Source organism: Orbicella franksi, chromosome 14, assembly GCF_964199315.1.
Source record: "Orbicella franksi chromosome 14, jaOrbFran1.1, whole genome shotgun sequence".
Lineage (NCBI taxonomy): Eukaryota > Metazoa > Cnidaria > Anthozoa > Scleractinia > Merulinidae > Orbicella > Orbicella franksi.
In genome coordinates, this window is record NC_138158.1 from 18,821,111 (window position 1) to 18,838,736 (window position 17,626).

At 39.7% G+C, this 17,626-nt stretch overlaps 4 protein-coding genes across 4 annotated transcripts; 2 read left to right on the plus strand and 2 right to left on the minus strand.

Annotated features, from left to right (window-relative positions):
* Positions 1–310: 310 nt before the first annotated feature.
* On the plus strand, positions 311–5,121 carry LOC145467164 (calreticulin-like). Its single transcript, XM_081450716.1, has 10 exons — positions 311–454; positions 554–661; positions 849–991; positions 1,185–1,248; positions 1,365–1,459; positions 2,247–2,456; positions 2,951–3,064; positions 3,526–3,669; positions 3,905–4,138; positions 4,630–5,121. The coding sequence occupies exons 1-10, from the start codon at positions 367–369 to the stop codon at positions 4,768–4,770; spliced, it is 1,341 nt and encodes a 446-aa protein (XP_081306842.1). The 5' UTR covers positions 311–366; the 3' UTR covers positions 4,771–5,121.
* An 88-nt stretch (positions 5,122–5,209) lies between these two features.
* Positions 5,210–12,514, minus strand: LOC145467168 (bifunctional peptidase and (3S)-lysyl hydroxylase Jmjd7-like). Its single transcript, XM_081450720.1, has 2 exons — positions 12,341–12,514; positions 5,210–7,145 (listed from the first exon to the last, which is right to left on the minus strand). The coding sequence occupies exons 1-2, from the start codon at positions 12,479–12,481 to the stop codon at positions 6,306–6,308; spliced, it is 981 nt and encodes a 326-aa protein (XP_081306846.1). The 5' UTR covers positions 12,482–12,514; the 3' UTR covers positions 5,210–6,305.
* A 63-nt stretch (positions 12,515–12,577) lies between these two features.
* On the plus strand, positions 12,578–14,709 carry LOC145467172 (COMM domain-containing protein 2-like). The gene has a single exon (XM_081450723.1). It carries the CDS (start codon positions 12,638–12,640, stop codon positions 13,238–13,240), a length of 603 nt encoding a protein of 200 aa, XP_081306849.1. The 5' UTR covers positions 12,578–12,637; the 3' UTR covers positions 13,241–14,709.
* A 69-nt stretch (positions 14,710–14,778) lies between these two features.
* LOC145467163 (cell division cycle protein 16 homolog) lies at positions 14,779–17,589 on the minus strand. Its single transcript, XM_081450715.1, has one exon. The coding sequence runs from the start codon at positions 17,433–17,435 to the stop codon at positions 15,786–15,788; it is 1,650 nt and encodes a 549-aa protein (XP_081306841.1). The 5' UTR covers positions 17,436–17,589; the 3' UTR covers positions 14,779–15,785.
* Positions 17,590–17,626: the final 37 nt, after the last annotated feature.

Consider the following 17,626-nt stretch of genomic DNA (forward strand, 5'->3'; position numbering starts at 1 on the left):
ATTTCCAAGTATTATCTTTTTTTCTTGAATTCGTTACAATTTTATTTCGCACCGACGATCCTATTGTATTTACTGTAGAATTTTAATGAACTTGAGTGAAAGTCTAACTCCACAGTCCCTTGACTCCCTAAGTCCTTGGTGCGGCTTTCAATGTTCGCGCAAGCGATAACAAGTCACGGACATCCAGACGTGTGGTGCGTTTTCATTGGTTCGCTTTCGTCACGTGGCATATTTGCACCAATCACAGTACACCACGCAGAAGGCCGGTGAAATCGTATTCACTCACATGGTTGCTTGTCACAGCGAAGAAGTTTCATTCGAAGGCTTTCTGGAGGTGTATCTGTTGTAGTTCGTGTTTTGTAAATTATGGCGCTTTGCCGTTTAGTTTTCCTAGCTCTAGTCTCTTGCACATTAGCACAGGACCCGACAATCTACTTCGTTGAGAAATTTGAAGGTGGGAAATAGTTTAAATCACTGTAATGTAATGCACAATTTTGTCAATTTCATTTCCCACAGCAAGCTCATTTTCTATCATTCTGATTTAAACTTCCAGAGCAGAGTTACCAAGATAGATGGATTGAATCTACTTTCAAGGGAAGTGACAGTGGAAAATTCGTGTGGACTGCTGGAAAATTTTACGGCGATGCCAACCTAGACAAAGGTAAGATTTTATTCTGCTTTAGACATAACATTGTAGTAAAAAAAAAAAGATCAGAAATTGTGACTGAAAATTGTAATTTTTGAGTTGTTCAGCTGCAAAGCTGTTAGATTAAATTTGGTGAAAATAACTTGAAACAGTAGTCTCTCACCGGGCAAATGATTTAGCAAACAAAATGTTATTTCAACAGGTATTCAGACCAGCCAAGATGCGAAGTTCTACGGCATTTCTGCTAAATTCGAAGAACCTTTCTCGAACGAGGACAAGACTCTTGTTATTCAGTTTCAAGTAAAACATGAACAGAACATCGACTGCGGCGGTGGTTACGTTAAGGTAAGTCCTTGTCAGGTATAATTTCATCCCAAATCTCGCTTCCATTGTTTTGTAAAGAACATTGTGTTATTTTGTCTTCAACTGAATGCTAGATGAACAGCTAAGCAACATTTCAAATCTTGCTGTATCTAAATCTGCTTTACCTTAACTAAAACCTGAAGGCATTGTTCTTATTTTTCCATCAAATTTCCAGGTTTATGATAGTAAAGTCGACCAGAAAAACATTCATGGCGATACTCCATATCACATCATGTTTGGTAGGTGATACAAAATTATCTCTACAGAATTCAGATTCTTGTAAAGTCGTTCAATCAGTTGCCTTGAATACATGTAACTTTATGCTCATTTGATATGCAATCTTGCTCTTCTTTAGGCCCTGATATCTGTGGACCTGGTACCAAGAAAGTGCATGTTATCTTCAACTATAAAGGAAAGAACCTGCTTACTAAGAAAGATATCAGATGCAAGGTAAGAGAATTCAACAAAGGTGAATGAGAAAAACATAAAAGTAGGCAAGATCTCTTACCCTTTCAAAGTTAATGAGATATATTGTAAATTTACAGGAATTTTGTGCAAAGCAAGATGGCCTTTGTCTAAACGTTTTGAAATTACACATGAAAGGTTCACACCATGGCCTTCCACTCTCCAGAGTTGAACTTGTTTTCGCTTAATCAGAGACTGAATTTCTGGAATCAATTGAGGCAATTGTTTTAAACTTAGATCTTAGGCAGAACATTTTACCCCTGTAGTGCCTCAATACACTCAAGAGTGTAATTAGGTACCAGCTTCCTGTTAGATAAACATGGCAAAATGCTCGAGGTTAACATGTGATGGACTAGAATACCCTTCAGGGTAAAGTTGAGTCTGCATCTGGCTAAATGGTCCATATAGCCAGAGCTTAGTCTGATTTCCATAGCATAAAGTAGCTAGGAGTAATTCTGCTCTTCCCCCCTCCCCTGGATGGGATACTAGTCCATCACAGGGTCATGTTCACCCTCCTCCAGCTTTGTATTCACGGGTACCCATTTATACACCTGGGTAAAGAGAGGCACTCTGAGATTAAACTGTCTTGCCCAAAAAACACAAAGCAATGACCCCTGGCAGGGCTTGAATGCTGACTTAATCGGGAGTCCATCTCTCTGGCCATTAGTCCAGTGTTCTTTGTACATGCCCTAAAAAGATCAGCAATGTTCCCAGCCACTTCATGCTCATGTAACATACTAGCAGAAACTGCAACATTTTTTTTTTCTCTCAGGACGATGAATTTACACATCTCTACACACTCATTGTGAAGCCTGATAACACTTACGAGGTGCGTATTGATGGCTCTAAGGTTGAGAGTGGTGATCTTGAATCAGACTGGGATTTCTTGCCACCAAAGAAAATTAAAGATCCAGAAGCTAAGAAACCTGAGGATTGGGATGATAAGCCAAAGATTGATGATCCAGAAGACTCCAAACCAGAGGTATATAATAAATATAAGTTTATCTTATGTCTGATAGCCCAGGGCTAGTGAATTTTATTTTGCCGTCAGGCACTTGGCGCAATGGACAAGGGAGTTGTTTCCTTAGGAAAACATTTGAGGCAATACGAATCACAGAAGACTGTACTGACTGTAAGAGATAAAATTTTGGAGGGCTGGCAAGAACATTTTTCAGGCTAGCACATTATATGTTATGTAGTTATAGCTTACTAGAAGGGCAAGGTAAAAAATTGGTTTCTTTGCACCCTGCACTACTTATAGCAATCATAACATTTCATTTTGCATTTTCTAAAAGTTGCTCTTGAAATCTGCTGGCAGAGATATGACTAAGTCACAAATCTTGTGTTTTCGGCAAAATGCCATTTGATCAACTCAACCAGCAACCAAGTTTGTTCTTATCTGCAAAGACCTTGAATTTGCAACCAAAAGCTTTCCATAAAATCATTTGTTTTTGACTTCTTGTTTCAACTCTGCAGGACTGGGACAAACCTCAGAACATCCCTGACCCTGATGCCAAAAAGCCTGATGACTGGGATGACGAGATTGACGGTGAATGGGAGCCTCCCATGATTGATAACCCTGACTACAAGGTTGGTGGAGAAACCTGTAAGCAAGATGTTTTATTTGCCTCTTGCTAGTTGGGTGTCTGTTCTTGCTAGTACTTCTACTGTTAAATCTTGATTTTCACCACTTTTTGATTGTCTGTCAGTCCTTATACAGCATGTGGTTCACGTAAGATTCTCTGATTAATCTATGCAAGTTCAAGTCTGTCAGTTTTAATGGACCATTAATCTATGCTGTTCACATGGTTTAGTAACTGACTGGTAACTATGGTGATCTGAACTTGGTAAAGTTTGGGTAGTGATTACTATTTTTAGGCTTGAGGCCTTTGAAATAATTTATTTCTCTGGTTGTGAACATTTGCCAACAACATCAATGCAGCTGATATCTTTGTGTTTGCATGAACTTTAATTTACCCTCTTGTTGTACAAATCGCGTTTAATTAATCTTTTTAAACAGCATTCTTTTTTGTGTGTTTTACTTCTCTTAGGGAGAATGGAAACCCAAGCAAATTGACAACCCTAACTACAAAGGAGAGTGGGTTCACCCAGAAATTGACAATCCTGAGTATCAACTAGACGACAAACTTTACAAGTATGATGACATTGGAGCCATTGGTTTTGATCTTTGGCAGGTAAGCTGCAGCGGTTGAGATAAGAGATGCAAAGACTTGCTATAAGTATTTTCCCAATCAGACAAAAACTAAGGAGTAAATGGAGAAATAAAGCCGCAACAGTATATGCTGTTAATTAAAACAGCCTTGGATTAGTTTTGGTTTCTTTTGCATGGAGTAGCTTTGACTGACTGCAGACTATTATTTTGCTGCCATCTTTGATCATAATGTAGGTTTGTTTTTTGTCTTTTTTCAGGTCAAATCAGGAACTATTTTTGACAACATTCTTGTAACAGATTCTGTTGAGTACGCTGAAACATTCGCTAAGGAAACCTTTGAGAAAACTAAGGAAGGTGAAAAGAAAATGAAGGATGAACAGGATGAAAAGGAACGTAAAGAAAGAGAAGAAGAAGAGAAGAAGGCGAAGGAAGAAGAAGACAAAAAGAAAGCTGAGGAGGAGGACGAGGAAGAGGAAGAAGAGGAGGAAGAGGTGGGTCCAGATTCAATTTCCTTGTTTTAAGGCCTTGTCCTTGCTACTCGGAGAAATTTGAAAATCCACCTTTATTTCTACATTTAGGCCTCTGCCCACTGTAATTAGTCACGAAAACGGGGCTTTTCAAAAACTCTCTTAAAACCAGAGAAATTTGAGAACACCGGCTTAGTGTTTCAGTGTAGATGGAAAACAGAGCTTTTCTAAAACAATGATGTTGTGACAATCATGTGACTTGCCTGCCTGAGTTTTCTTCAAGCAAAACTCTAAAATGACTAGACTTCATCAGTGCAAGTGTCACCTCTACAAAAGAGCATCAGGTCATGCCCTGTAGCCAGATAAAAACTGAATCCCAAAGATGAGGAATTGAGACGTTTTTGGAAGGTAGCTAAACATAGCGGTTGATATACTTCATGTGTATAATCCAATTAGTTCTATTGTCAGTTGAAAGTTCAGCCATAGTTATTAGTGTGTTGTTGCTACTGTTATAGGAGGAAGAAAGCAAAGAAACAGAAGAGGAAGGCAAAGAAACTGAAGAGAAACCAGAAGAGGGTAGTGAAGAACCAGACACTCCAGAGACTGCAACTGAAGAAGAGGACGAGGAAACAGCAACAGCAAAGGACGAGCTTTAATTGAATCATATGCAACTAGGCATTTTTAATGAAAGAAGAGAACTCTATAATGTACACAGCACCTCATAATGTGTGCCCTTGTTGCTAGAAAGCCGAGGCCTTTTCTCATGAGATGCATTTTTAGCCTCTTTTAAAGCTTAACTTGTGAAAACATTGAAATGCTGTTTTGGTAAACTTTCGCAATATGCTGTCTACTCTTTGAATAGTTATTTTATTTTCTCTTGTGAGAGAAGGCCTCATCATCATTGTTCGTCATTGCTTGTCTCATCTTGGTTTAGATACTAGCACTAATTTAATTTCATGTTTAATAAAAAAAAATAAACAACTTCATAACATGCTTATCCTTTTTTATGGTGGGCTTCTGTATTTAATTGATTAAAAAGTTACTTGTGTCACATTGGTAACAATATTATTTTTTTAACTGACAGCCAGTACCCGAAGTAGCTTGTTCAAACGGCACACAGTTGCCAGTCTAACAATCAATCAAATACTTCATTGACTCTGCGTCTAATCATTCTAGAACCTGCTGGAAAAAAGTTTTGAGGTAATATATCAACATGGAAGACCATGTTTGACCACATTTTCAAACACCGAAAAGGGAGTTCATTCTCCTTCGATATTACATCTTATTAACTTGTGAATCACAAGGAGAGATTGAGTGACATCACATCGAGAGTATGTTTGGGCACCCCTTAAATTGATATTAACTGGGGAGACAAACTAATCCAAACTAATGCCACTCGTGTGCAGATATTATTAACACACATGGAACTGGGGATTGACTGTAATGGCTTTGCATTTTCAATAGTTGCTGGAACAGGGTTGCACATTTTGGGATTTAGGGGGTAACAAAATTCTGTTGAGTAGGGATTTAAAGATTTGCAGTCAAAAAGTTATTGCTGTTCTACGTTTAGCTTTTTCTAAGGTAGACGCATAAACAGAAAGCGACCTAAGTTGGGATTGCAGAAATTACTTTGCCCAAAAGTGACTAAGATTGAGTCTAACTGGTCATAGAATAGACTATAATGGGGTAGGGGCTCTGACAGGCCAGTGGCACATACCCAGCAGAAATTGGTCCAAGTAGCCCAGCCTGTGAACAGGCTCTCTAGTCGAGGATACAGTTCTTTCTTGGCCCTTCCAGCCATATGCAAGTTAGGAGTACTCCTTCCACACTGGACATGGAGGTTGGTTAAAGGTTTAAGAGGAAGGCCTGGGAGCAAGGAAAAAGGTCAGGGGGTACCCAAGGGTTCCTTTGGCTTACTTTGGTCATCCCCCTTTACCACCCTCAACTGAGGGTAGAATTATTCCAACTGGTTGGGAATTTTGGTTTGTTTCTAGTACTTAATATCATTGTGCAAAGAAGAGGGTTGAAAAAAATTCCCTTGCCCAGCCAGGTGTTTGGTCAGGGTTTTTTTGGTAATTTTTCCGACTAGGACTAAGTAAGAAATAGTACCCAGGTAAGTAAAGGAGGCGTTACCCATACTCCAGTCTTATGATCCTTACAAGTCAGCCACCACCTTTATTAATTAAATTAATCACTCTTTCTCTGAGTGCTTAGTGACAAGGTCTGTCACCGTCTCGACAAATTTAAAATAGTTGTACTTGATGTCATATTCCATGTCATACCAAAAATTAATGGCAATACACCCATGGGATTGCTGAACGTGATGAAACCAAAGAGAAGGCAAATATAGCATCTCTCCTGCCTGCACTGTGCAAGAAACAGGGTTGGCTTTCGCATATTTTGGATATGTTTTAAGATCTGGATTTAACGGATCAACAGCTATCCAAGGCACTTTGGGCGCTGGTGAGAGTTCTGTGAGGTGTTCGACAATTTCATCAACAATTTCAAAATCTCCACTCTCCGTGGTTCTAAACCTTGCTGGTGTGTAGAGTTCATAAGGAATCAATGGGAGATCACTCGGTGGTAACAATGTGAAGACTTTCTTGCCCGAGATCACGCAATACAGGTTTTCGTAATGATCTTTGTGTAACGAGGTGATGGCTCTTTCATCTCCCATCCAAAAGTTCACGGCATCTGGATGTTTACCAAATGCTTCAGTTGCCCAAGATACGTCAGAAGCTACATCCGCGCATAATTCTTGAAACTCCTCTGTTAAGTTCGAGTTTTGTTTCTGAACGTAAAATATCCCTTCCTCCTTGACGTTTCCCTCGAGGATGTCCAAAAACATTGAAAACTTAATTTCCCGTTCCTCTGGCATGACAAATTTATTTCCTACCACTGCATCAGCGTACCCGTTTGGTGTCACAGCAACAGTTATTCTCCTGTGACCGATTTTCTCTCTCAAATAATCGTCATTCCATTTTTCAAGCGCTGGCCAATGATTGAACGCGTTCTTGATGATTACAGGAACCTGCTGATCTCTGTTTGACAGGTCTTCAAATTTCAACCAATCAGCGCGCGACTCGCAAACAGCTTTAGGGGTCCATTCATTCGAGAGCGTTTCGCGAAACGAAATACACATGGCGATTGAACACTGGCGGCTTTTACCGTGTTTAGCTCAGCATTTATTTTATTTCGCTTGTTGAGAATTTTGCAATACTCCAGGCCAGTTTAAAGAAATCGGATTTATTAAGTTAAAGATGTTATTTGTGCTGATACAGCAGCGGATAATGCTGTTCAAAGCTCCGGGACAAGATAAAACTCTTACCGTGTAATGGTCATTCCTCCTTCTCGACGCGACTAACAGGGATATGAAGACTACTCTGGCGTAAAGATTGCTTGAAAAGATGATGAATTCCACCGAACATTTTAATAAGCCAAGACACATCACTTCCTTCTGGCTGTTTAAGCAGTTCTAAGACGGCGAGCTGTGCTGCGCGTACTGTTTGCGGGTTTTTGGCTACAGGGAGGAACGCCTCAGGCTCCGTGATGTCTTGCTTCTGCTGATGGTAGTTTTCTCGTAATCCCCCGTTGGCTGCCATCTGGAGATATGTGTCGGAGTGAATTAGAGTATTCACGAGTTTGTTTGGCTGGTGAAAGTTAATTTCAAGTCGAGTCTTCTCATCTGACCCAGACGTACATGTCTCGGAACCTTCGGAGAATTCTGACCATGTTGTCGAACTCTGTCGGCCGGACTCATCTTTCTTTTTGTAAAATGTCTGCGGTCTTTGGTACGTGTCCAGAATAATTTTTCTGTCATCTATGTGTAATTCTAGTACGTCTGCATATGGAATAACGAATTTTCTTCGAAGGATGGCTGATTTTTCTCTTTGATGTTCAATGACAAATGTGCCCGACTGCTGTGGTTTGCTTGAGTTTAACTTCATGGTAAATAACTCGTGTGTTACTCTTGGATCGGCTCTTGTGATGTTAAGACTTTGAACTGTTGATTTGATACTGTTCAAGTTTGTTGAGCTATTTACCGTGCCACTGTTGGATGTTGAAGCAAATTCTTTGGCCGTTTCGACTGTAATTTCTACAACGTTGGACGACTGGAAATGCGTTTTCGCTGCCTGAAGATAGTTTTGAGTCATCTGTTGGGTTAATGTGGAGTCGATTTTTGGCCGAGGACGAACACAAATACTACCGTCGGCATCTTTATTTGAGTCTTTCATCTGAAATAATTAACAGAGGTAAGTTAATATGATCTGATTTTAACCTGTGCTCTAATTCCTAGCACTATCAAATAACTCAGTTCATTGAAATCGATCATTTATTTCTAGTTACTACGAGACATCATTTTGCTGTTAAAAATAAGTCAAAACAAAATTTCCTGACATTTTTTGGTAACCTCTTAGGTGTGTCAGATGAACTTGTTATGTTAGTGCTTTTATATAATGCCTTCATGTACCTCGATTTCAGGAGCAGTTGGTGATATATAGGTAGCATAAGGTGGTTCATCTTGACTTGACTTTCTTTCAGTGTCTTGAAAAGGAATGTGCTGTTTTAAACAAAATAGCATAGGTGTTATGAACATTAGGAATGTGTCCATGATATTCAACTAAACAGCAGCATACACAAGAAGCAGGGCTGTCCACTAGAAGTGCCTGGGTGCCACAGGTAACTAACTTTGGCCTTTAGGTGACAGGGAAAAATGCTTTTTTCATATAAGCTTAAGTGTTGGGCACCCAGGATTCCATGGTTAGGAACTTCTGGGCTCCTGATAATTTTTCTTTGACCACAGCCTTGAGAAGCATCCTTTTTTAAATGCAGTGTATATAGTAGTCTAGGAGTTATTTAAAATGAATGGAGGGAAAACTTATTTTGTTTTTCACATTTATACAGATTCATTTATATATTTTATACCATTTTCTTCTTCTTTAGATGTTTTGGTAAATCTTCATTTTCCTTTTTGTGGACTTTAGAGTCTGACGAGTAGCTGCACCCTTTCTTCTCTCGGTTCTCAACAGATGCCCACTCATGACAGAATTGTTGGGTGAGTACTCGTTTTTGATAGTCTATCTTTCCTGTTTCACCTGCTCGCCCACCACTGTAAATGTAGTTACCTTGCTTGGCTTCTTTGTGTTTGGTTTCCATGATGCTGTCATTAAAATTGTGCAAGGTCAAAGGGAGTCCACTCAAGGCGGCATCTTTAAGAGCCTTCTCGACATAAAACCCAGTGTAAGCAACCAGTTCTTTCACGGTGGCAGTAACAGTTTCAGAGCCAAAAATTAAAATAAATTGAAATCCTAACAGAACTCTTGCTTGACATTCATACTCCTGTCTGGTTAATTCTTTCGGAGTGTTTAAAATCCATTGGAAAATTTTTTTCAGGCCAGTGCAAAAACATACCAATATTTTGCTGACTGAAGGACTGAAACCAGAGTTGTTCAAGAGTTCCTCTGCTTTTTCATAGAAGGCCAAAACACCATTTTCATCAAATGTGACATCATAACTGCTTAAACAAACTTTTCGAGCAACTTTCTGTACTTCTAAAAACCATTTTTTTTTATTTTGTCTGAGAGCATCAGCTACTTGGCCAATTCTTCGTACAATAGTTTCTGTAGCTCTTGTAGCTTGGTGCATCATTGCTGGGTAAAAATTTGCTAGGTCAAGTTGAGAAGCATTAGGATGTCCAGTTTGACCAAGGTGCTTCTTTGCATATTCTTGTCTGCCATAAATGATAGTAAACATTTTTGTTAATTTAAATTGACAGAAGGGTGCTTTCCAAAATGAATACATGTACATGTAGTGCAAAACCTCTTAATAAAGTTTTCCACATTGAATTACATTAGTTTTTCTCTTTGATTGGTGTGTGGGTACTGTTTACATGTAACTGTTGCACCGTATAATAATATAAATGTATATTATCATTCATGCCTGTGTTTTGTATTTGGAAGACTCAAGTTTTAAAAAGTGAATGATGCTCATGTTTGCTCACACTGGAAAGGCCTACTGTTGTTCTTTCTAAAAAGTCAATTAGTAAAGTACCATTAATCAAATAATAACCTGTTTTCAGTATTATCTACTCGCTTTCCCAACCATGTCTTGTACTGTTCTTCTCCTTTCTCAGTCATTTCTACTTTCCACACAGGCTCATTACAGATGACTCTCATATCCCCAAGTTGCTTTTGATGTTCTGGTGACTCAGGAATTGGATAAGTGGAACTTGCAGAAGAACTTCCAGTAATTGATCTTGGCTGACAGCCATCTGCAACACCACGCACAATGACTTCTATGTTCTTCTTCAGAATTGGGTGATAAACTGACTTCAAACTGGTCAGCTGTTGAAGGGTTTCTAGTCCAAGATTACTTACATGGTTGTAGTTATCTGGCCCTAACCAAGAACACACTGTAACAATGGAGCTTAACAGGTTGTGGGGCTCCACTAATTTGACTCTTATTGCTGTTTCTCCAGTAAAGAACTTACTCCACTGCATCCATGGGAATGCATCAATGTAGTGATAAACAAGTAATTTTTCCTTAGGGACCATTATTGTTTCCTGCAGAGTTTTTTTGCTAAGTAGCCATTCCACAGTGTTTTTAACGTTTGTGTATGCTGCAACAACGCCATTGTGTTCAGTAAAAGTTAGTGACAAACTTTCTTGCAGAGCCTCCTTTTGTACCTTTAGCTGTTCACAAATGTCATCTTTTGGTACCATGATGTTGATTCCGAAAACATGTTCTAGTTCTTTACCAAGCTGATTTCGGACTATGTTTTGATATTTAGTGTAGCCAGTGTCAAAATTACTTACTAGTTCGGCTGCAAACTGGACAAAATGATTGAAATTCTTCTTAAAAATGACTGGCATGAGTGTCCTCTTAAAAAACTCTCCATCCTTATGTGAAATAACAAAGTCGACCAGCTCAGCTTTTTCTTGTTGATGTTGAGGCATGTTTAAATCGTCAATAAAATGAGCCCATTCTCGGCATTTTGCTGGAGTCAAAAGTTTTTCCTTGGAGTGATAATTCGAGAATATACCTTCATCTTGTGGTTTGGAATAAAGGGTAGAAACTGACTGTTGTTTCAAGGAATAAAGAAGCGAGTCTGGGTAACACTCGGCTAACATCGCAACAAGTACTTCCAATTCTCCTCGCAACTTGCTTTCGGAAACTGAGCCCTGTGTAAGTTTACTTCTTGATAACAGAAATGAGGAAGTTGACACATGTCTGGAAATACTACACAAAACCACAGTTGAAAATTCATCTGGTGTTAAAAGTTTCAAAAGTTCCTTTAGCCTCGCAGAGCGGTGGTGGTGCGGGACGTCCAGGAAATTATTTGCTGCAGCAGCAGCTTGCAGGGGTGGGTTTCTTACGTTTTCTTCGCGCTTGTGGCTTGGGTGGGTTTGGAAATGTTTCCTTAATCCACGACCTGTTTGGTAGTTGTTTTCGCAGTCGGAACAACTAAAGACCTTGGGCATGGTAATAGTAGTATTGCTCAAACGTCAAAAACTTTTTGTGCATCTGGCGATGACGTGATCGTAGCTGTAGGGTATAGCTGATAGGGGTCACGCAAAGTATCACTTTAACTTCCGAAATTATTTTTATGGGTTATTAGACGTAATATTTTTACCCCTTTAAGTCTTTGGTTTTGTTCAGAGATGCAATTCTGCCAAAACCTTTCTGCTAGATTCCAAGGCCATTTATGGATGAAACTGTTTGCGAGTCCTCGCGCGGGTTATTAAAATCCTATCGGGGGAATGTAAACACGCGCTTCTTGTTCGACATTGCAGTTAACTATCTCAAACAAAACCACAGTGTTAGCATCACCGTTTTTAAAATTTTATTAGTAATGTAAGGCTTCTGTGTACCTCAGTCGGTCTCAAACACAAACAAAGTTGTCGGCTTAACTGATTTAGAAACAAGGACGCCGGGCCGCGAACGAACTTCTGTCAGAACTGGTGATTTAAACGATTTATCTTCAAGCTGGGGAGTAGTATACCTGCTTTATTATTTTAAAATTATAAGAAAGTCTATTTAAAGCCCAAAGTTCAAGCTTCAGTATGAGAAAAAAGGTTGTTTTTCCCTGGCGGACGACAGCGAACAATGAAAACAAATTGACGCCATTTTCTCCGCGCGTGTTTTTTTATAATGGAGACTGGAGCTGGTTCCCCCCAATTTTTAACCCAGCATGCCCCGCAACTTCCGGTAGAAATCAGCAGGAACATTTGGGTTTACCCAATCTCTTAAAAATTCCAAGGGACTGGGAGGTATTTCAAGCTTTGGAACCTCTGAGCTGAGATAAAGTTCTCTCGCTTCGAGTGATAAGTTTTCTAGTGCTCCTGATAGTGCGTTAATGGCATCCATCGCCTCAGAAAAGTGTAAAGCCAGAATTTTGCATTCCGTCCGCCACGATGGATTGAAAGCTCGGCTGCTAAGCCGTCGCTTTCGGTTCCAGTAATGTCATTACTTTATCTTCCATCCAGTTGATCAGTCTTCTTCTTTCATGTTCGCTATAAAAACATGCTCCTTATTCTTTCAGAACAGCAAAAGGAGCACTTAAAGTTCCTGACATCATTGGAATTCGATGTAGTCCTCGAGTTTGCTCGAATTTCCCTGGATTCTATTCTAAAAGGCTCGTCTAATCCCAAAATCTTCCAGGCGGCCGCCCAGAAGCTTGGCGTTGAAGTCAACACGGTCAAAAATGGGATTAGCGGCTTGCAACATGTCTTAACAGAGAGCTCCCGTTTGATGATTGGCGAAATTGACTTTCAGGACTCCGTCATGACGCTCGGTTTCTCCGAAGAAGTAATTGGGGCATTGCTGAAGATGTACTTGGAAAATCGAAAAGAAATTAGGAACATATTGGGAGAAATGAGCTTTGGAACACCTCATTATCACGATCTCGAGTGGAGATTCGATGTGGAGCTGGCCAGCAGATCACTCCAGCATCAAACAAATCCTGTGATTATTATGAGGCTTCATACCAAGGAAGGAGAAAAGAAAAGTGCGGACGTTCTTCAAACTGATCCTGTAAACCTTCTTCACCTCACCTCTGAGCTGGAAAATGCCATGCAAGAAATGAAGACTGCACATTGCCGAAGAATTGTTAGGAATATAAAATGAACCATGCAAAAGAGCATGCAGTTAATCCTAGGCGAAGTTAACAGGCATTTATTTCATCATAATATTACACTTAACCCTCTGATAGGATGTTTACCAGTTGACCAAAAATTCTGGGAAGTTTCTGGGAATTTTTGTTAGAAGGTCACGTATGTATTGAGGTACCGGTAGTCTAAACATACCAGTTGTTATGAGCCATCGGAAATGTTTGTACCCTTTGTTTAATTCTCTTATTGCCAGTCTTCCATCAATGGAAAACAATGAGAAAAAGAATTATATAAATAGATTATTATAATTATAAATGATAACTGCCCTCTCTATTGGCTGTTTTGCTAATTTGGGTAAAATGTTTACTTTGGTTACCATTATTCAATAGGTAGAAGATGCCTGAAATTTTACCCCTGAAAAATCATAGTCAGTGTTGTTTATCAGTGATCCACATATTGAACTGTACTCAAATGGTTGTTCCAACTGAGTATAAACACGGAATAAATCTTTGTAGGGCAACGTCATCTGTGTCTTGTTCTTTGTTGAAAATCTCTGATTTTTCTCTTGGGAAATAGACTGAACACAAGGAAAGCCATGTATTATTTTACTTCATAATTATGTAATATGGGACGTTAGAGAATGTATCTCAGTGTCCCTTTATGGAACGTGTTCTCTGGTGATTGTAAATCTAGAGCTAGTGTGAACCACTGACTCGAGTCCCTATTTACAGGATCTTTAATGACGTTGTCTTGACTCGAAAGTTACACTGTAAATGAAATAATAATAGTAAACTCCAATCTCTGTTGACTACTGAAGGTAATTTAGAATAATTATTTTGAAGCCATGCTTTTCTTGATTACCAAGTTTTAAATCAAAATGTTTAGAGAAATCCAGCTGGAGATTATTAATCCCCATTCTTGGCCATCCTAGTTGTGCTCTTGATTTAGTACCTCATTTTTGTTTTCCTTAAACTATAATTTTGAGGTTTGATGCTTTGTATGCGGCAAAATGGGAATAAATAATGAACATCTGACAGGCCATAACATGCTGTTTATAAGGTCTGTGCACATACAACATAGTCTTCATATTAGGTTTCAAGTGGGCTCATAAATGGAAGGAGAGGGTACATTGCGGTTAGGGGTGTGTTTTATAGTGGTATTTTAAATCTTAAATTAACTGTTTTAGAATGGGATTGTGTTGGACTCTCGTGTATTTGTCTTTCATGTCTCTAGTGACAGGTGCAAGGGCCATTCAGTTGGAGACTTTAAAAGCAGCATTATACAGTACTAATTTGATGTGTCCGTACAAAACTTTAAAACTTCTTGTTCTGAATTAAGGAGACTTGTAATAAACTATTATAGCTCAGAAGAGACTCATTTGACAGCAGGTCTACAGCAGCACTGATTTTGACCACTTTTTAAGATGGCTTCATAAGTTACTTGGGTAAAGAAATGGCAGCACATGATTGCAAGGTTGGGTGTAATATTGTTGCAAATATACAATACTTTCCTGTATTCTGATTGGCTGTATGTTCTATGCCATGGTATAAATACTGGTATAATGTACTATTTATTTGCCATTTCATTTTACAATACAATAATACAATACAATAACTTAATTGACTCTCCACTGGTGGGACTTCTCAAGCCTCACAGATGCAATCCGATAAGAAACAGTTCCACAAGCTGATGCATGCTTCCATGGCTAGTGAGTAGCCTGAAATGTCAGTCATTCTACCGCTTGCAGACTTATCTCCAGGCAAGAGTGTCTCGCCCAGGGATGAAGCTGAGGGTAAGAGATGATTGACCTTTCAGGCTAGGCTTGCGGGCTGGTTGAAAAGAAGCTCTGGGCCAACAAATGACAACAAATTATCATTCATCCTTATCAATAATTGGGGTATCTCACAAAATGCTTGCCTCCATTACACAGGTTGCACAAAACAGTTATTATAGTTGGATTTTGGTCAATTTAAAGTGAACTTCCTACTCTTGGTGGGTATCCTAAGACCTTATAATATGCTTTTCCTGTCCAATCTTCTCACCCCTAAGCTTGTACAAGTCAACTCATTTCCATGGTGATTTTTTGTGAGCAAACATTCTTGGCAAACATTGGCAGTTGTCAGATTATACCAAATAGTGAGCTTCTTTCCTGGTAAAAAGTTTATTTCTCTAAGAATTTTATGTCAAAGGGGCCAATAATTCTCTCTGTGCCCTTTTCTATCTTCAGTTGTAACCTTCAAGAGTAAATTTCTTTCCTTTCATGTGAAGTTTTTATTCTACATGTATAGTTGCAGTTTTTGATTATAGTATTTTGTTATTTTGATGCAAGGATCCAAGACTTCTGAGCCTTTCAGCTAACCTCTGCTCTACATTAAATTTTCTGAGCTATCTGGATCCAACAACTATAATTTTATTAGGTGATCAACATTTTATGAAAATGCATAGAACCAAAGAAGCCTTGTAACTTGTTAATGTACAATATGATGTTTACGTCATCAAATTTTTTGTGACCTGTGTGTGCTTGTTCTCTGTAGTTCTCATAAAAAAGGGTCTACTCTGGTTCAGTCGCTTTCTTCATCCGATCTGTCATCCATTTCCATGCTTGTGTCATTTTCCTCTTTTACCTCTGTGTAGACCTCCAGGGTAAGCTGCTCAAGAGTTTCACCAAGCATGTGGACACTGAATGTGTCCTCTCGCTGAATGCCCAAGGCCTTATGGAAGTAGCCTATGGCTTCGTGATGGTTTCCAAGGAGGCTGTTTACAAACCCGAGAGCTGAGAAGGTGGATGCTTTGTTTGGAACAAGAACAAGAGCCTGTTTGTGGTACCGCAGTGCTTCCTGGTATCTTCCCAGTTTACGGCAAGCATGGCCAAGATTACTAAGCAGGGTTTCCCATGTTTCCGAAAGGACTTCTCCACTTGTGATCTGTGCTTTCTGGAGGGCTTCCTTGAAATACTTTTCAGCCTGCATGTAATCTCCATTTTGGAAAGCAATCACGCCCATTTCTTGCTTCACAAAAGGGTCGTCTGGTGAGAGAACTAAGGCCTGCACAAAAAACCTTTCAGCCAATTTAGCATTGTTGGTTTTTCCATACTCTAGGCCAATGTAGAGGAGCGGCAAGTGGCACCGAAGCATCAGTTTGGATGCTGTGAAGTATGCCGTCATTGCTTGGTCATGCTCTCCCTCTGCAGCAAAGGCATGACCAAATGCAAGCCACGCTGGGCCATAAACTCGTTCCAAACTTGTCGCTTTACTGAAATACCTCCGCGCTTGTTCATACTTTTCAATGACATAGTAATAACAACCAACGGCATACCAGGCCACTGCCTTGTGTGGATAGTTATCAACTAGCTTATGACCCAATGAAAACAGCTCATTTGTTTTCTTCAACTCCACCAGGCATGTAATATGAATGGGTAGACAAGCCTCGTGGTATGGATCTGAAGATAGAACAGCTGATGTCATCTTATGTGAAAGATGATAACTACAGTTGTAGAAGTGCCGCTCTGCCATTCCAGCAACAATATCCAGGTTATCGTTGAGGCTTTCTAAACCAGGAGGAAGCTTGGGGTCGACTGGTTTGCAGTACTTCTTCATCTTGCTCTCATACAAAAATTTCAACAAATCAACTTCTTCAGGCATACATTGCTCGGAGAAAGGAAGAGAAACCAACAGCTCCCTCTCTTCCTTGTCCGTCAGCATGTGATGAGAGACAAGCAGATCAAACGCTTCAAAACAGTGCACGTCGTTCCTGAGGGCATCCTTGTAACAATCTGTAGCCAAAGCGCGGTTATCCATCGCCTCGTACACAACTCCTTTCAATAAACAAACTGCACTTTCTAGTTTCTTGGTGCTGCCGACAAAACACACCTCTGCGGGAAGATCCTTGTCTCCCGACTCTTTCTGTTCCATTTCCAGAATTTCTTTCGCCTCTTGCCACTGTTTGCATTCTGCATGACACTTGGCGGCCAAGTAGCGGCATGCTGGAGTCGTTTGAACAACGCCTCGACTTTTCAATACATGGGCAGCTCTTTGGAATTGCCCGGTCAGAAACAGAGCCTGTGCAAACCAGTACACATCTTGGATGTCACCACTGGACAACGAAACGGCTTTGTCTGCCCAAAACAAAGCTGTTTTGTACAAATGCATGTCTATGTATTGACGAACAAGATTGCGAAGTTGAGAAATATCAACCTTCCCGCCAGTCGCCATCTTGAATTTTTTGGGAATACCGCTTACAAATACCAACTGTACAGTTGGCTCAAAATAACTTTAGGGTGTGGGGGAGGGTGTGGGGTGAGAAAACATTGAGAAATATTGATTTTCTTATTTAAGAATATTTAAAGCTTTCAGTTTTTGCCTCCTTCTGAATCAAAAGTTTCTCTCTAAATCATTATATCCTA

What these genes read in the sequence shown, in the direction of transcription:
- LOC145467172 (XM_081450723.1), top strand. Translation starts at nt 12,638, where the DNA reads ATGCTCCTTATTCTTTCAGAACAGCAAAAGGAGCACTTAAAGTTCCTG.
- LOC145467163 (XM_081450715.1), bottom strand. Translation starts at nt 17,435, where the DNA reads ATGGCGACTGGCGGGAAGGTTGATATTTCTCAACTTCGCAATCTTGTT.
- LOC145467164 (XM_081450716.1), top strand. Translation starts at nt 367, where the DNA reads ATGGCGCTTTGCCGTTTAGTTTTCCTAGCTCTAGTCTCTTGCACATTA. An exon ending in CGATGCCAACCTAGACAAAG is followed by an intron (nt 662 to 848) that starts GTAAGATTTTAT and finishes TTATTTCAACAG; the next exon opens with GTATTCAGACCAGCCAAGAT. An exon ending in TTGGTTTTGATCTTTGGCAG is followed by an intron (nt 3,670 to 3,904) that starts GTAAGCTGCAGC and finishes GTCTTTTTTCAG; the next exon opens with GTCAAATCAGGAACTATTTT.
- LOC145467168 (XM_081450720.1), bottom strand. Translation starts at nt 12,481, where the DNA reads ATGGATGCCATTAACGCACTATCAGGAGCACTAGAAAACTTATCACTC. An exon ending in GAGATTGGGTAAACCCAAAT is followed by an intron (nt 7,146 to 12,340) that starts GTTCCTGCTGAT and finishes AGAGATCAGCAG; the next exon opens with GTTCCTGTAATCATCAAGAA.